The sequence below is a fragment of the Synchiropus splendidus genome, chromosome 13, assembly GCF_027744825.2.
Source record: "Synchiropus splendidus isolate RoL2022-P1 chromosome 13, RoL_Sspl_1.0, whole genome shotgun sequence".
NCBI classification, from domain to species: Eukaryota; Metazoa; Chordata; class Actinopteri; order Syngnathiformes; family Callionymidae; genus Synchiropus; species Synchiropus splendidus.
Window position 1 is genome coordinate 11,926,550 of NC_071346.1, and position 17,746 is coordinate 11,944,295.

The 17,746-nt window shown below is 41.7% G+C and overlaps 1 protein-coding gene across 23 annotated transcripts in view; it reads right to left on the reverse strand.

Annotated features, from left to right (window-relative positions):
* LOC128769941 (muscleblind-like protein 1) overlaps positions 1-17,746 on the reverse strand; it is a 55,920-nt gene that overhangs the window by 28,340 nt on the left and 9,834 nt on the right. For 16 of the 23 annotated variants that reach the window (XR_008416437.1, XM_053884072.1, XM_053884090.1 and 13 more), the window contains exons 5-6: positions 11,030-11,195; positions 2,861-3,657 (exon numbers count right to left, since the gene is read on the reverse strand). Coding sequence is in view for 22 of the 23 variants with exons in the window: in XM_053884072.1 (XP_053740047.1) it covers positions 2,861-3,037 (177 nt within the window). In the remaining variant the exon portion in view is untranslated. Of the gene's footprint in view, positions 1-2,860; positions 3,658-3,949; positions 3,971-10,207; positions 10,461-10,883; positions 10,905-11,029; positions 11,196-17,673; positions 17,694-17,746 lie in introns of those variants that run through there. The other 7 variants (XM_053884073.1, XM_053884071.1, XM_053884075.1 and 4 more) reach the window with 5 other exon arrangements.

Sequence of the window (17,746 nt, forward strand, 5' to 3'; positions counted from 1 at the left end):
TAGCCGACCTTTAGCTCGCTGTGAATGACTATTTAAACACATGCTCATATATTTGGGATTTGAGGCATAAAAGCTCCCCAGCTTTGTCAGAAAAGTTCGACATGTGCTCACGACAGAACAAAAGAATAACAGACAGTCTGAGCATGGGCACATCTCTGTGTGCATATTTTTTTGGAGGAGTTACATTTCCCCTGAAGCAACGAAAACTTTTCTATTAACTTTGGACCTGCTTTTATAGCTTACGCTGTTTGCTTCGGATATACAGTGTAGGATACGCTAAAACCAACGTTCCCATCATTTTTACTTGAGACTTCCAGAGTTTGAGAAGAAAAAAAATCAACTCCCCCCCCCTAGGTATTTTACATTTAACGCTGAAAATACATGGCAACATTATTAAATGACTTTTTTAACCTGACTTTTTGAATAACTCCATAATAATGTCACAAAACCAATTTATGCAGCTACAGTATAATACCGTTGTACTCAAATGTATTGGAGAATCTCCTGACTTCAGAAACCCGGACACAAAATTCACAACAACTGAGTAGACTTTCATTCTTCAATGCCTTTGGACATTTCCTGTCAGGGATTGCCATAGCAACTAGGGGGCAATGATGGTCATTTTTTGACAGCAGAACTCGGCCGCTCGCCCAAAACGCTAAATTCCATTAGCATTAGTTTCGTTCCGGTTAGCTATCACTCGGTTTGCCTATTGGTAGCGCTCAAATTCAGTGCTGTGATTTGAGGCCAAGTGTCTTGTTTAACTGCTGAGGCTGACTCCGTGGGTGCACATGTTGCGAACTGCCAGTCGGATGTCATCGTCTTTGACGGAGAAGTAGGGCCATACGACCACCATCGTGGCTGCTAAGCTCACTGCCTGCATGTGCACCAAGAAGGTGTCTCTGCAGGAACAAGTAAGGAGAGTGATTTATCTACAAACTTTACTACACCAACTGCCCCTCTGATACGCTCCTTTCCAATCCAATTCTGATGTCACTCCAAATGAAAACCTGAGCATTATCATCTCCAACATTTCTAATCCTGCTTCTTGTTTTTGTGTCAGAGCTACTGTCTCTAAACCAAACATCACGATCAATCGAGCTTCCGTTTCACTGTCACAGTTCACACCAAGAAGTCCTCTCTACCTGCTCCAACCCACCTGTACTATCATCACGTATATCGGTTCACTCTCTATGATTGATCCCAAATACGTGGACTCATAACAGCCTTTAATACTAATTGGGAGAAGGATAATAATAAAAAAGAAAACAGTTTTTTTCATGCCATATTTTAAAACAAAACAACAGAGTCTATTGCGTTTTAAATGCCCTGAACACTGAAGTCGTAGCATGTGTCTTTTTGAAATGTAAGCAGAGCCGCATCTGCATTACAGACCATCAGACAATTTTGGCAAAAATTACATCACTCACTTGCTGTTCGAATAAAACGGGAACGTAGCACAAATCTCACAAACCATGAGGTGAATTCGAAGATCATCAAAATGTTATCTTGAAATTTCTACCTGCTAAGGCACAAAAACACACAGAAAAAAATATGTGTGGTAAGTCCTTCCTAACAATAAGAGTCAAGCATTAGCCTTCAATTAAACCGTTAGCTACACAACGCACAGGCACTGGCAAATGTGAGGAAATTGGTAAATCATTCCTGTTGGGCCTGACAATGATCCTCTGTTCACATCTGGCGATAAACAGAGTTTTTGCGTTTACTCACACAGACTGTCCTCATTCTAACCCTGGCCAGCTCGCACACTCTCAAACCCACAAGTTCCCAATATCTGGTGCAGAATAAGAAACAGAAGTGCCAAAAAACATCTGTGATGTGCATGTTTGTGCGCTGGAAGCACAGTGCGTAGATGTCCGCGGCCAAATCGTGAGACAGATTGTGAAAGAAAATAAAGGAGAGAAAGAGGTGTTTGTTTTCATGCCGCTGACTAAAAATGGAAAATGACCGCATATAGAGCGGTGAATGGTTATTTAGGAGGAAAAAAAACAGAAACCAGTAAAGATAGACACCACTAACTGCCCATCGTTCTCAATGACAGGAAGTGGTTTGGCTGAATTAGCGCTACACTCATCGTTCGCTGTTGAGACGTGCTGCGCTCTGGGCAAATATCAATGAGTTCATACATGTACCTTTTAGTCATTATCACTTGTTTTTCTTTCCACAGCTGACTCATTGTACAGTGAATGAACAAGATGGCGATAATAGTCAAGCAAAACTGTAAACGCCGAGTTGAGAAAACAACACGTATTTCTGATTCAAAAAGACCGTCAGTGTTTTTCACCTCATTGCTCTGGATCAAGGCACATGACCAGGGCGGAACCAAGTCACGCACATGTTGCGGCCAGATGGAGGCGCATGCCTTCAACTACTGCTTCTTCTCGTTTGCAGCTTTTTCATACACTTAAACTATGTTCTTAGAGCAGTGCTTCTCAATTATTTTATGTTGCTCCCCTACTCTACCACCACTATAAATAGTATCAATTGTCTATAAAAAGTATACCGCTGCATAACACTGTATCCTTGTTAACATTAAAGAAAAGAGAAAAGAAATTAATATAGCTCAACTTACGGTAATTTATTAACTTTGTTTTTGTCTGAAATTTTAAAAATATTATGAGTGGATGTGCAATTATATATTATTGGAGTACGCCAAAAAAGCATGTTCCCCAAGGTCACATGCAGCCCGTCGCCATCGCTCCGTACCCCCCCAGGGGGGCCCGTCCCACTATTTGAGAAGGACTGTCTTAGAGTGAGTGTTCACTCCCTTATCAGCTGCCTCTCAGCCTGTTTCATCGCTGACCTCATAACTTCCCGTCCGCCACTTCTCCTTTCTTACCTTAAGAGAGTCGAAGCAGGCGATGACACGTCCGTTGTCCACCTGACAGCTCTTCGCTGGATGAGCAAACTTACAATCCTGGTCAGAGCGTGAGCACGTACCCCGCTGAAACTCTCTGCATACTTCCAGCGTCAGCCACTTCGTGTCGCGCATATGTGTCATGTTCATCGACGCCATGGTAACAACTTGCGGCGATTGCCGAGAAAGTACTGCTCGTGCGCTTGTCCAGGAATCCTTTCACTTTTGATGAAACAGTTCCTGTGAGTTGTCCTTTCTGAAATGCTGCCTGACAAGTTTGAAAAATTAAGGACTTAAGTGATAATATGCAGGATCCTCCTCTTCACTGTTCACGGTTTATTGCTTGTCCTTGAAAGCAATTATATACCAATAGGCAAGATGAGCCCTCAATTAAGATGAAGTGAAGCAGGCAGCAAAGGTGATGCACTCTGGATAAATAAATCCCGCTAGCAGATGGTTAAGGACACTGTGGATCGCGTGGAGGCTTTGCAAGTCTGAAAAGAGTTGAAGGCAAAGTGCGCAGGATGCTCCGGGGATCTTCTGGTACACCGGACCGTGGAGGTGATGGAGAGCAGTTTCCTGGGGAGTTCGGTATGAAGCAACCTGGCTGGAGTGGGGGGTGGATGGAAGGACAGATCAGTAGACTGGTAGCAGGGTGTGGCTGCTGTCAGTGCACTCCTTGTTACTTTGGCAGCAAGCGAGCGATGCAAAGGGGAGGATGGAGCTTCAGCTGGAGAAGCAGGTCAAAGCTGTAGCAGACATCAGAGAAGGCACTTCCTCTGGGGAGACAGAATCAAAAGAGGAGGACATTTAGTTTGGCCGTTCATTTTCAAGTATTATTAAAGTTCAACTCATTTCAGGAATTCGACCTTGTGCATAATAGAACGCAACTGTGGGAAAGAAGAATATGAAAAAATGTAAGAAATGTAGAGTTTGTCAGCTAGACAAATAAAACTTTCACCCGACCAAAGCCCTAAACACACATGGTGTGCACACACACGCACACTCATCGTGCTGTGCTAGCACACTCGCTCAAAAATCACAAAGCCGCCATTCACGACTTCCCTATACCTGAATCCAGAGACATCGAATGCGAATCTGGTTGTGAAAGTGAGCTGCAGTCCATGCAACTGTGCTTAAAGGTGAAAGGAGGGAAGATGTTGAAAGCAAAGGGGAAGTTGAGGCAGGCCATGAGGGAGAAGAGGTTAGTCATTTCCCTTCTTGCGAATAGCTGTGGGAGTGAAGACCAATGAGAGCTACCAGCGTTGCAACAACATTCTGGGCTGAGGGCCAGGTGAGAGCAGGGGGAGGAGGCTGACCTGCCCGCCGCTTCTGAGGGACACAGAAGGGAGTCAAAGGCTAAACGAGACTAACTAACAAGTTTCAAAAATAGCACTTTTTTTATTAATAGAGTTACAAAGTTCACACTAAATTATGTGCTCGGCTTTGCCATGAAAAACATGGAACCAAATAGTTATCTGTGATTCATATCCACTAGCTATTTTGTCTCTCAATTCTCTTATATTCAAACTTCAGGGAAATATATTTTAGAATAGACCAGAGTGTGTTTATGACTATTAAGACTGCTCCTGTGACCTCTCAGAAGTGCTATTCACTTTGACTTAAATAACTTGGAGCTCAACTAATGCTTTCTTTTGCAATCAACAGGAAGCTGAAAATGTTGATCTTATTTTGAACCAGTTGAAGACAGGAAAGATATTTTTGTTTGCTGCTCAAGGGGAACAAGCCCGAAACAAAATTGGCCAAAAAAAAAAAAACGTGCCCAGACTTCGGAACACTCTGCCTTTGTCATACTTTCATAATTTATACTGTTTTCTTTTGGTCAGCTATGTTCATATTTAGCTTTCCTCCTATACTAATTATTAACTATTATAATCTGGTCTTTTTCTTCAACTTCTTTGAAACGTGCATAGAGATTATGTACTTTGGTATTTCTGCATCTAGGCTGGATTCTCTAGTCTTACTAGACTTTTCTGCTTAGGAGAATCCGCATGGTTGAATCCTCGAGCATGACTGTACTCTTGGGGACACTAGTCTGTGCTTATCTCATAAGCAGGGTTACTCACCACACCCTGCGTTAGACGAAATCCCTTCACTCAGAACAGCATGTGCGCTTTCAGCAATGTGAACTTTGCAGCAGAGCAACACGCTATATCAGAAGCCTGCAGCAGTGCAGCCCATGTTTTAAGATGATCCAGCAGCGCTGACATACGTTTGAAGCAGTGACAGAAAAGGTGTACATTACACGTACAGGCTGTCATGATCACTGGAAATTATAGGTGGCTTGAATTGAATTAGAGAAAATAAATGAATCATCTTTTTTTATAGTTCTTAACAATTAGCAAAAATATATAAATCTTCTCGAAAGTTCAATGCCCATCATGGTGGTTGACACAGCAGGAAAAAAAGGCATTCCATCTGATTAATGCTCATGACTTGGAAGTCCATTATCTCAATCCGGCTGCATAAAAATTAAGACAGGAAATCATGCAACGCTACCACATCATCATTTATCAGCCGAAAAGCAATCTTCTGGCCTCACCCTCGTTCAATCCTTCTTCTAGAAACTCTGCGTGTGGAAAACAGAACCAGTAATAGGACACACCATGAGTGAAGGCTCACTGAGAGGTAAAAAAAAAAACAACAACAACAATGTTCCTGTTTTAAGTCATGAAACAAAAACAACCCATGAACATATCCAGCCACCTCAGTTAGTCGGTGCAAAAGCAACAAAGATATGTGACGACATTGCTACACACCATCAAGTTATCAGTTTCAAAGAGAGAAACCTTCACCTCGTTCTTCCCCCTTTTTCTAAGATGAGATGTGACACCCACTACAGCCCCACTAAACCTACAGTACAGCCATCTGTATTTCTGGAAAGATCTCATCAATCCTGGGTGCTTCCGGACCACCACAGTGACCTCCGCCAGAGTAATCGACTTGAATCGTCCATCTTACTCAAGCTCTGCCTCCATAAACAAGGGTGGGTTTGCAGGATTTCAGAGTGCCTCAAAGTTCTCCTTACACCACCCCATGACAGACTAACAACACAGAAGAAACAGACAGAAACTGACAAATGGGGAAAGGGGGAAAGGTACAGTATGTAGGTTTATAATTTGAAGAGTTTGATACATGCATAATGACAGATCTGGCCATGTACCGACCCACAGAGAACTACCACTCCTTCTGCAATCCCACACTGCGAGCCCTTACGTCTGTGTGAGACAGATGTATTTGGTGCAAGAGTGATAATGAGGGCTCATTATGATCCATCATGTCTGGACATGGACATCCTCCTCCAATTGATTTCTTCTTCTCTGCGGTCTCCCTTGTGAGTATGACACTCCCTCCACTTAATTGACATGCCAGTCTTTGGGGCATTAATTTCACATAACTGCAACACCGAATTGTATGGTGTTTAACAAAGGATATGTCATTTCTCGGTCATAAAAACTTCTCCACACATCAACATTCAAGTCTCCCCTGAATGCAACTGCCACTTCTTGCTAAATTTGAGACCTTTCCTCTTTTTGTGATTCAATTTCATTCCGCCTACATACGGAGAGAGAGAGTAGTTGAGTCTTATTTCTTTACAATACGTCTGCTTACATCAAGGAAGGTTCCAATAGTCATGACTGAGAGACAATTTATATAAGCACCACCACAGCCACCCAATAAATGGCTTTAACTGTCAATGTAAGCTCAGAATGTGCCCAATGAACTGGGAAAGATGGTGTTGAAAAGCACTGGGTTGAGAGGTGATTCATTGTCAAGGCATGTCTCAACTGACTGAAATGTTTAATGCTGCATGACATTTCCTAATCTGGGCTGGCCTTAAAGTTGCCATTGTTAGTAACTCCTGGAGAAACAATTTCCCAATGAGCAAGAGGGTGTGGCACACATTTATAACAAGCCTCCCTAAACAGAATGACAGCAGACACACACTACTAGTCTGGGTGACTATACGACAGAGTTCAGGGAAGCTCTTGCTTTACAAATGAAGCATTATTATTTTAAAGTAAACATTCACACATGGAGGGTCCTGGTTAGAAATTCTGGGGTATTTTCCAACAACTCAATAGAAAGTTGTTATGGACAATCAGAATTGGGAAAGTATGAGCACCGATTAACCAATTACTAGGAAACATGATGTATATAAACATAATTTGAATTGATTATGAATTATATTTTATTATGATTATGGTCTTTTATTTTTTGCGCATACATTTTCAAGGCATTAGAAATCATGATACCATAGCCTTGTTCAAGGCCGCATGGTTAAACTGTCAGTCTGACAGTCTGAAAGAAAAACACGAGCACAGGGTGGGGAAAAGAAGCGCTGTAGCTGACTCGCCCACACTTAGATATTTGTCTCTGGATGAACCCGCTGAATAAGGCCAGGTCCCATGTTCCCCAGTCAGATATTATTGCAGTCTTAAACAAGGGGGCCAAAATATTTAACTTGGTCCAAGTCACACCCCGAATAAAATTGATATTTTTTGGACTGTCTATAAACAGCACTCCTGTAACAGGAAATAAAAAAAAAAAAACGAAATAAAATGAGTCAGTTAGTTTCAAAACATATCACTCTTCCTCCTACACGACGGACTCCGCCTCAAGACACAGGAGACACTGCGGGTGATTCCACTGAAGCACCAACATCAAATTCCCCCGGTGGATATCATCTTTGAGTTTTTCTTTAATTTCTAGAAAGTAGCCTGTTTAAAGCTTTAATACCAGTATCTTCACGGGTCACAATACGGACACGCATTCAGGTGATTATATGTGTATCAAATTTGAGCAAACTAACATTTAAAAGCTCTTGCTGGCCTCATAAGATAACTTGGCAGGCCACATTTGGCCCGGGGGCCTTGATTTTGACACGCGGCTGAAACACACTCACCTTGCACCAACATGCTAACACTCGAGATGCCCTCGTACCTTTGTAGAAGAGAAAATAACATAGCGCCTCGGTCAAATGAGCAGGACAGGTTTTAGATCAGAATCCTGTACTGACCTCAATTTATTTAGACCAACAAATATAGGTCACCGTTGGCTACAAACCTTCAATCTAAAATTGAGACCAGAAAAAAAAACCTTTTTGTGATCTCACATAAGACGACAGCAAATTTCATCAGTTCAATTCATGTAAATTCAAAACCAGAGCAACAGCACCTTCCAAGTATCCTCCAGTGCAACCCAATAAAGGTATAGATTTTAAGTTGATATGGCAATAAAAAGGATGACGCCAATCTCTACGTCAAGCTTAACCTTTAAAAACAACATCTTTTCATCAGAGTGGGAGAGGTTGCTTCGGTGTATTTGTAGAAGAGGACACAAGGTGACGGAGGGCACATTACAGTTGAGGACACTGAAGGTAACATAACACTGCTGGCCTTGATGCTGCTGATGCAGTCAAACTCTCTTCTACCACTGAAATATCGATGAGATATCTGGAATGTAAAGTTGCAAAAATGCGATTGGTCTGATTTGTCATGTGATGAAATAATGAAATGGTAAAAGGGCGTTTTAGGCCGACAGTCTAACAAAGCCCATTGATTCCTCAAATAGCCAACATTTGGAGACAATAAGATCTGTTGTTTGGTATACAGAGACAGAGCCATGAACAAACAGACAAACTAACACACACAAACACAAACCTATAGAAATGCCACAGATACCGCCTGTGTGCCCTGCTGAGTGCGTTCCTGAACTGTGCTGAATATCTGATTGTATGCAACACTGCATCGTTGTGTGTGTGAGTGAGAGAGAGAGAGCGTGTGTTGTGGTGATGTCAACAGATAATTGGAGGCCTTCGGCTCTAATATGCAGCTCATGGTCTCGTATTTATGTTGTATGTGTCAATGCAGTGAAACATAGAGGGCCTCTCACCCACCAGCAACATTTATCAATTACTGGTTTGTAGAGTCAGGGATTCCCATAATGCTTCTTCTTGGGCCAGTTTAACTAGCTGAGGCGCAGGGTTTCTAAATCCTTTCTAAGCTAGAGTTGATGTAGCATGTCCATCTGTTCTAGCCTCGATATGCACATTTGGACGCTCCAAAAAGGAATCCCAAAAGAATCGGACTAGGTAGCAACCAGGTCGCATCCATTGCATCATCTCTTTCTGTGAAATACCTAATGAGGACCCAGTTCTCCAAAAAGAGGCTAGCTAACTGCCGGAGGAAAAACATTATCAGCAGCGAGTGCCTTTGATCACCCCTTCTCCTCAGTCATGACCGGGAGTTCATAGCCGAAGGTGAGGGCATGAACATGATGTGATCAGAAAATAAAGCTTCGCCCTCTGGGTTAGTTCTTCTTTTAATGTATGGGATTCATCAAAAAAAAATTCACCCTTGAGTTATAGGAACCCTAAGAGCATATTTTTCAACTCAAACCTGAGCATATCACTTTAATGAAACACAACGAAACTTAATCCATTTTATGCTATGATATCAAACTATACGATTTCATAATTTGCCATGCCGCAGGTTATTTCACAAAACTTCACAAAAGGACTACAGTTTAAGTAGTAATTACAGTTGTCTGGGAAAAATAATGTTTTTGTTCCGAAGGTGTATCAACACCATGTTTTGCTTTTCATCTCTAGACATTCATACATTTGCTGACATTACAACAACGCTATTTTGAATTATCGCTTGAGACTGACTGGTGGTATAGATTCGGGATAGACTAAACTTACTATGACTTATGTATCATTTTAGAGAAACACTCGTCTCTTGTCAAAACAAATTTAAATAAACTCCATGAGGTACTGTTGAGCAGTCGGACTATACTCATAACAGAGATGAGCAAGAGGGAAAGGCTTAAGTTGTCAGCAGAAATGCAGCCATGCATTTAATCTTGGTTCCCTCTTGGATGAGATGTTGCACGTAATAAAACATGGCAGTTGGTGTGTGTGTGTGTGTCAGTGAGGAACATGTTGACATAAGAATCAGGATCACATGATAACCAACAGTTCCTCAAACTTCTACCGGCCAAAATCCTCTTCTCCGTCGGGCACGAGGTCTGCGACACATCTGCAACTTGTGGCCCATGACTGCATTTGTGTGCATGAGCGCATTTGTGATGGTTGATGTGATAACTCTTAAGATTCAGTCCTGGCTGCTCCGTTGTGTTTTAAGTCAAAACAACATTCCGCGTGCCCTCATATCATAGAAGGCAAAAGACAAAGCAGAGAGTGGGTGGCAGAGGTCGCAAACAGAAAAGGCATATTAAACAGTCTGATGAAGGAAATTCATGAAACAGCACTCTTGGGTAAAAACAAAATGGTCAGCTACTCACGTCAACGCCACATAAAATCCCTGTAATTTCCATCTTCATTTCGCAGCATATAATGTCAGGTACTTTTTTAAAGCACAACTTTCTCTCCCGATGAGGAACTCCCCTTTGTCAGGCGCATGTAAACAGTCATTTAGTCACTCACCCAAAGTAAGACACACACTCCCACAGACAGAGTCACCCGCTCACACACTCTCTCCTCCCGCGACCCGAAATGCTTGGCAAGATTCTACTGTACTGAAATACTGCGCTCACCATATAAGGAGACCTCAGCCTCACATGTCACAGATAATTTACATGCAGTGGGGCGGGAGTTTGTCTTACACCACGGACACATATTACCACATACATAAAGCAGGTTGAGTGATGTCTGACGCAGCTCACAAAGGTAAATGGTTTCTCCCGCTTTTGCCAAAAATCCTCGATCACCATGCCTATGCAGGATAACTCCTAACATGTTCAACGTTGAGTCAGACGGAGGGAATGACAGCTGAGTGGGCGATCTATTGATTCTCCTCACTGCTTCCTGGATCAACAACGGCCCACAGCACATGCATGCGCACACTCACCAGAACATTTCCTTGCTAAGTACCACAACACTCAGGAGGAGCTAATTCTGTCTGTTAAGAGTGGACCATCTTTATCTCTACCTACATCTGTACGGAAAGACAAAACAAACCTATGCCCTGACACGATCCCCAAGCTTCAAGGCGTTTTCGTTGGCACAGGCTATTACTTTGGAAAGTAAAGGCTGCAGCACACATGTGACGAAAGATCTAGATAAACCAATGAGACAGGCAGAAGGGTTATGAACTGAGCTCTTACCTCTCACATTCGTCTCCAGCCTGTGTATGCGTGTATATGTGTGTGCTTCTGCCTGTCGATTGACTCTGCTTGTTTATGCGTGTGCTCAGACTGGCTGCGACAGCAGACCCCCGGGCACCGGCTGGACCATTCTCAGGCAGGCAGGCAGAGCAGCGAGGCAGAGCGTCTGGCAGAAGAGAGGCAAGCGCGTGAATCAGCAGCAAATGAGTAGAGGAGCTGTGCAAAGCTGAGCACCAGGGTGAGAGAGACAGCAACGGAGAGAGAGAGGGGGGGAAGAGAGACAGAGCGAGAGGGAGGGCGAGAGAGAGAGGAGGAGGAGTGTCTGCGTGTGACTGTAAGTGCGGTTGAGCGTTGCAGTATTGGTTGTGCAAGCTACTGTCTCCCCACCCCTGCCTCTTAAAAATGTCTGAGCTGCACTGAGTGGAGCGGGTTGCGTCTCTTCTTAGTCTCTCGATCTTCTGTCTGCTGCCCGAGGAGAGAAGTGCTTGGTGCACAGCAGCAGTAGCAACAGCTGGGAAGCAGGAGGGGGAAGGAGGAGGGCGTTCTGCATGCACAGGCCATGCAGATCCTGCAGTCCTCTCTTCCTCCTTCTCTTCCTCACTGAAAGCCAGACACGCCCCCCAAAAGAAACTAGGAAGTGCTGACTCAGTAACAGCAGCAATGCCCTCAGAGGGAGGACGTATTGTGAACAGAGGGGTATATAATACACAAAAACAAACATCAATACATGTCAAACATGAGAACTAATGCATTCATAGAGACATGTTTTACAGACGCAAACAACAGGAATTCTATCAACACAGTGCGATTGCAGCAGCAACTTTTGTGCCAGGAAGCGGAGCGATAAGACATTGGCACTGTTCGTCGAGCAAAAGCTGGCTTTATAGATAAATTATTATCAATATTTTTGCCAGTCAATCATCCAGTCCCCCAACTATTAAGCAAATAAGAACTTATTTTCTCATTACATGCACGATTGGGGTAGGCCATACACACTAACATTTCCACAGCCAATGATAATGTAAAGATAGGGCACAGCACAATATTTGTTTCCAACCTGAGACTGACTCACACATTCCATTTTAGCTTTCCACAGCAAACAGCCAATTCATTTGAAGGGGATATTATTTAACGCCTAAACTAATGAACTATGTAAACAACGGCAAAGGACTCTGCAGGTTGGTGGGTGACACTTAATGATTCATAAGTGGACAGCATGCACAAGGCACAGAGCCTACGACTTCATATCCATATTCAGATGGATGGAATAGAGCCAGTTTCATAACCGCCAGCCGTCAACATTAAGATTGCCTTCAAGGTTTCCACCCGAATTGGAATTGGTGAAGTCTACTCATACTTAATTGCAAGGTTCATTGCCAAAGATTTTCTACCCTATTTAAACTTTCAAAAGCAGGATATTGCGCACTCGAGCCAAGATGCATTGTTCAAACCTTTTCCCCATTACACGACACGATGGAAAAGCTAGATCCTATTACAGTCATCACCACGTGAATGAGCTGTGAGTACGGAATGAAAATCATGAAAAAGGATAAATATTTGGAAGGATCTCCTTTTGTTTGTCAAATGGAAGGACAAACAAAAATACAAAAACAAAAATACTGCGAAATAATGCGGAACAAAGCTTTCCTTTTTGGATATTTGCATAATGAACAGTGGAAAAACTGATGGACACTTCTGCAATAGAATCGACCTGATTTCTGTCAGGATCTCCCTCCTCCCTCTTGCTACTCCTCACACTCACACACAAGTTTCTGCTGCATCGTCCAACCCTCCAACACCATAGCTCAGCTCTCCACACACATTCAGAAAAGACAGACTGCACTACATCAAACTGACCTGTCCTGAGTAAGCAGTAACACATTCGCAAAGAGTAATGATTGGGACCTCAGAAAAAAAGAGAAAATCTTCCAGTAAATCTCACCTTTTAACTCGAGTAAACCTGGCTAGAGCACATGGAGCACGGGAAGGAATGTGAATAAAGATGCAGCTTTAAATAACCTTTTTTGTTGCTATGACTTACGTACATTACACACGCTACAAACCTTGATTTTGCTTAAACATATAATTTGAAAAGCAGCATTAATCAGCCTCTGGTATTGGTATAGTCACAGAGGAAGAGTTGAATAAAAAATGGAGGATGGATGGCGAGGATGAGCGGAGAGTACTCAATGCAAGTTGTATACAAAATGTGTATTTATAGAAGTACTGTACTACTAAGTGCTGTGTTTTGGCAGGATTCTGGCAATATAATAATACTATTTATTTGCTAAATATTGATATTACACTCTTAAAATATCAATGCAGTATAGTGCAATAAAATATCACAATATATTCTTATACCTCCATAACTGCAAGTCCTTTGATGGGAAATATGGATTTAAACCTTGTGCAGAAAGCTACATTTCACACAAACAAAATCTTTAATTCTCATCCAACAATATTAATTTGAAGCTCTCAGCAGCCACCAAAAATGACTTGACTGGCCGGATCTAGGCCCCATGCCTTGAGTTAGACAACTGCCTGAAAGCAATTCAGGTGCTAAATAATTAAACAACATCAGGACTCCTGAAGTCACATACAATGTCAAAGGGGAATGTGATTCTTACAAACTCCCAACAAAAATATATACTGTAGCATCAACAACTGTTCGCCAATACAATTACACATAACTACTTTTGTATCTTTGCATGTTATATATTCATACACTGGTCCACGACACACAAACAGTAGCAACAAGGTCTTTTGGGGTAATGACGCTGATGTTGTGTAGATCCATGATTGAATAAATGACCAAATGTTTGATCCACATTTTCAAATCATATTCAATCGAACTCATCCATGAATGCGTGTCTCCCAATTTGCCCATTTCATGATAAGGAAGTGACTTTGGAAATCATCTTGTGAGCACGGGTTTAGCTTGTTTTTCTCTCATATGCGCCTAGGGGCTCCATGATATTGATTCACTTCATTAATTTTATCACAATAAATATGTGATCAAACCGAAAAGAAGGAGCTTCAAGCTCTATATTTTATTGACGTGAACTGCCACCATCTCAAATGCATCAAACTGTCAAGTCTGTACTCTGCCACACATCTCTTTGCAAACGGAACCAGTTCTTACTTGCTGCAAAGCTGTGTTTAATACAAAGCTGGTGATAAGTCATCACTAATTTACACAGCACGTCTTTAAGCCTGCAGTGAGAATCTGTCATGGAACAACAGCTGCGGTGCTAACTGCCAATATCCGGGTGTATTTTACATTAGAGGTCAGTGAAACAAAAGAGAACGGTCACAATATTATTATATCGAAACTCAAACCACCTTTCAAGTGTGAACACACAGACGGTTGAATTTGTTTTCACCCCAGAATGACAAAGTAACTCCTACAAAGATCTGAGCTTTTCATGAAACTCAGACACTGACGTGGAATTTCCCCTCTACCACCACAGCTGAGTTGAAGCCAGTTTTTCTCTTCCTTTCTGTCACTGCAGCTTAAGTTTTTGCTTCTGCATCTGTATTTTCCTCTTCCAAGTTTTTTTTCAATTTGGTACTCATGACTGCAACATTATTCCCTCAAATAACTCACATTAAACTCAGCCACAGCTACTCATGTATTAGTCACAAACCACAGCCATGTGCAACCGATGCCAAAACCAGGAGCGTTCACTTTCTTTAAATATAGGCTGTGTTTAGTTACAATGAGTCAGAGATAAGTGACATTTTTCTCTATTTAACTGACGTGAAAGTATGTGTAAATAAAAGACACTACAAACTAGACTGCTTTTCTGTCTGTCTGACATTTACACGACCCATTGTGATTCCTGTCATTTATGTTTCATGAAATGAGAATTCCACAAATGGTGAAGATGGCGTCTGGTTCTGAGTCTGGTCTCCCAAACTTTGTCTCCAAACTTTTCTACATGAGCTGTCCCTATGATATACGTTTCTTATCTTGTCCTAGTCAAACCCAATGAAAGCCCACGCATCTTCAACTATGCTACCTCTAGCTCTACTTCCTGTCTTGGTGTCAGAGCTACTGCCTCCAAAGCACACATCGTGGCATGTCTCACTGCTTTACTTCCACTCTAGCTGCTGCTCTTCTGTTACTGATCACCCTGACAGTCTCTCCACCAGGGCAACAAACACCACCAGACCATCACTGCCCTTCCTCCATTCCAAACGAATCCTTCAATGACTTCTTGGATCCAAAACACAACCTAACTGTAATTATTTCCCTGTTTCATTGGAATCTATAATAAAAAATTTTTTATTGCTGTGATAACAGAACAGGGTCATTTTCACAGCGTCATTTTCATGGCCGCCACAGAGACAAGACCTGAACTCCATTGAGAATCTTTGTGAATCTGTGTGTGTCTTGGCGCAGTGGTCAGACCCTCCAATAATCAGCACAAGATCTTGGCTGAATGCCACTGAAAATAAATCTGGTGACATTATCAAGGCTTATTAAAAGACTGCGGCTCAAGGCAAAGGTTGTTCAACGACAAATTGGAGGTGAAATTCTTCTTCTTCTTCTTTTAAATTGCTATTGTATCTGTCATTGATTTCATTGTTTTCAAAAGGAGCCACAACTAATGAAAACTTGAGCATACGACTTGCTAACAATTGACACTGAAACAAATGACTGTTACAATACGAATGAGCATATCTTCTATGAAAAACAAAAAAACAAAAAAATGAGTGACACACCAATGTATAGAACCCAACGGCTTACAAAAGCTACTCATGTTTAGAGCCAGAAATGTACTGCTACCAGATCATCTACTGTGTAAACTAACTCCTGATGAGGAGGAGCAGAGAAGAAGGGGGAACTGCTTCCAACCATATGCTAGAACCACACTGAAACAAATGTACACTGTGGTCGGGGTGAAAATGCGGAACTCACTGACAAAGGAAATGAAAAACCTAAACAACACGAGGGTTTTGTCACAGAAACTCAATGATTACTCTGGAGAAGAGACTTCGAAGATTAGAAATAACTCACTGACAGCAACAGTGACTATAAAACACAAACAGCTGACAATAAAGCACAATACAACATAAAGGACATCACACAGACACAAGTAAACACATAGTTACACATAATCACAGTTCAGAAAAATAGGGAAATGTGTGAATAAAACTGCTTCTTTTCAGTCTCTGTGAAATGTAAGAAGAAATGTTAACAGCACTGCATGGAATGTATAATAATAGTGCAGTAATTACAATGCATTTGAGGAGATTCAAATAAACATTCATTCATAAAATCACTTCCTCAAACCAAAACCAACAATGCAGGAGTTGTTTTGTAATAATATGCAGTATTACAACCAGGGTTTGAACCTTGACAGATTAGTTTTTGGTGAATTAATTATGAATTAACAGACAAAAATAATTAACTGATTCATTGCGTATAAACTTTCTTTCTCTGGGAATATTTTTTTCAGTGCACCACATCACATAACCATAACATTCACGATGAAGAAAACTAAAAGAGATGGTGACGATGGATAGAAAATGAAAAGACAGCAGCACAAAAATGCACTGGTATCAAAAGTTAAAATCGAATTAATAAAATATTCCACTGAAACAGGTCATGTGACTCTAAGCAAGCCAGATAATTAGCATTAAGCACAAAATGTTACAAGCTACGGTACTTCAGTAATTCATTATTAAAGGGTACTTACATTAGCAGAACCAAAACTGAGACTTTAACAAGGATTGTCTAAATCTAAACCTTGTAAACTGATCCAAGAATCTCATGTTTATGATACAAGATTAGATTATAAATCACGACTAAATAAGGAACCACTGCAAACAGAAACTACTACCTTTAAATCTATGATACGGCTTCAACACTGACAAATGTAGCAACTCCAAACAGTTGACTTAAGTCGACCATTATATCGCCACCCTCATCTCTGATGAATTTCCGCCCTGAGTTCCCCCACCATCTCAGCACTCTGCTATTTCCCGACCCTCTGTAAATGACACTGGCCGGCTGATGTGAACTCTCACTCCACTGAGGAAACGTCCCAAAGCTTTTGTGAGCCAAAGTCTGACGGCTCATCTATCACTCGGGCCACAAATAAACATCAACCTTCTAGTACAGATCATCTAAGCTTCAACTGAAAAGAAGGCTGGTACGGTGCCTCAAGCAGGAATTTATAATGGAACCTCTTCACAATATCAGTTTTGGGTCTTAAGGAATCCTGAAGCAAAAGCATTCTTTCTGTATTCACATTTGTACTGTTCAACTTGGGGGCGAAAGTGAGGAGGTCATGTGTTGGCAGCATGACGGGCTCAGTGTTATTAATAAAGCAGTTAGGGGAACAAAACTTTTAAAAACTTTTTCTCTTAAGTTGACATGAATGTGACACCAGGCTAGATTCTGAGCATGTCAGAAAGTGTCTTCAAATGTATGCAATCTACCTATGTTAGCGAGTTACATACATATATTAAGCAGTGTCTAACTCAATAACGTCGAAGATTTAACAACTAAGCTATTTGGCATTTCAACAAAACCCAGTGCTGTATATCTCGTGGTTTTCACTGAGACTTCTTTCCACTCTGCCGCGGAGAGAGGAAGCAGGTGCAATTCAAGCTGTCAAGTTTGAAATACTCACACAGACTTGTCCTCATCCAACACAGCAGTCAGTGTGTCTGTGAGTGCAAGAAAATGTCTGGGCGTGTGCACAT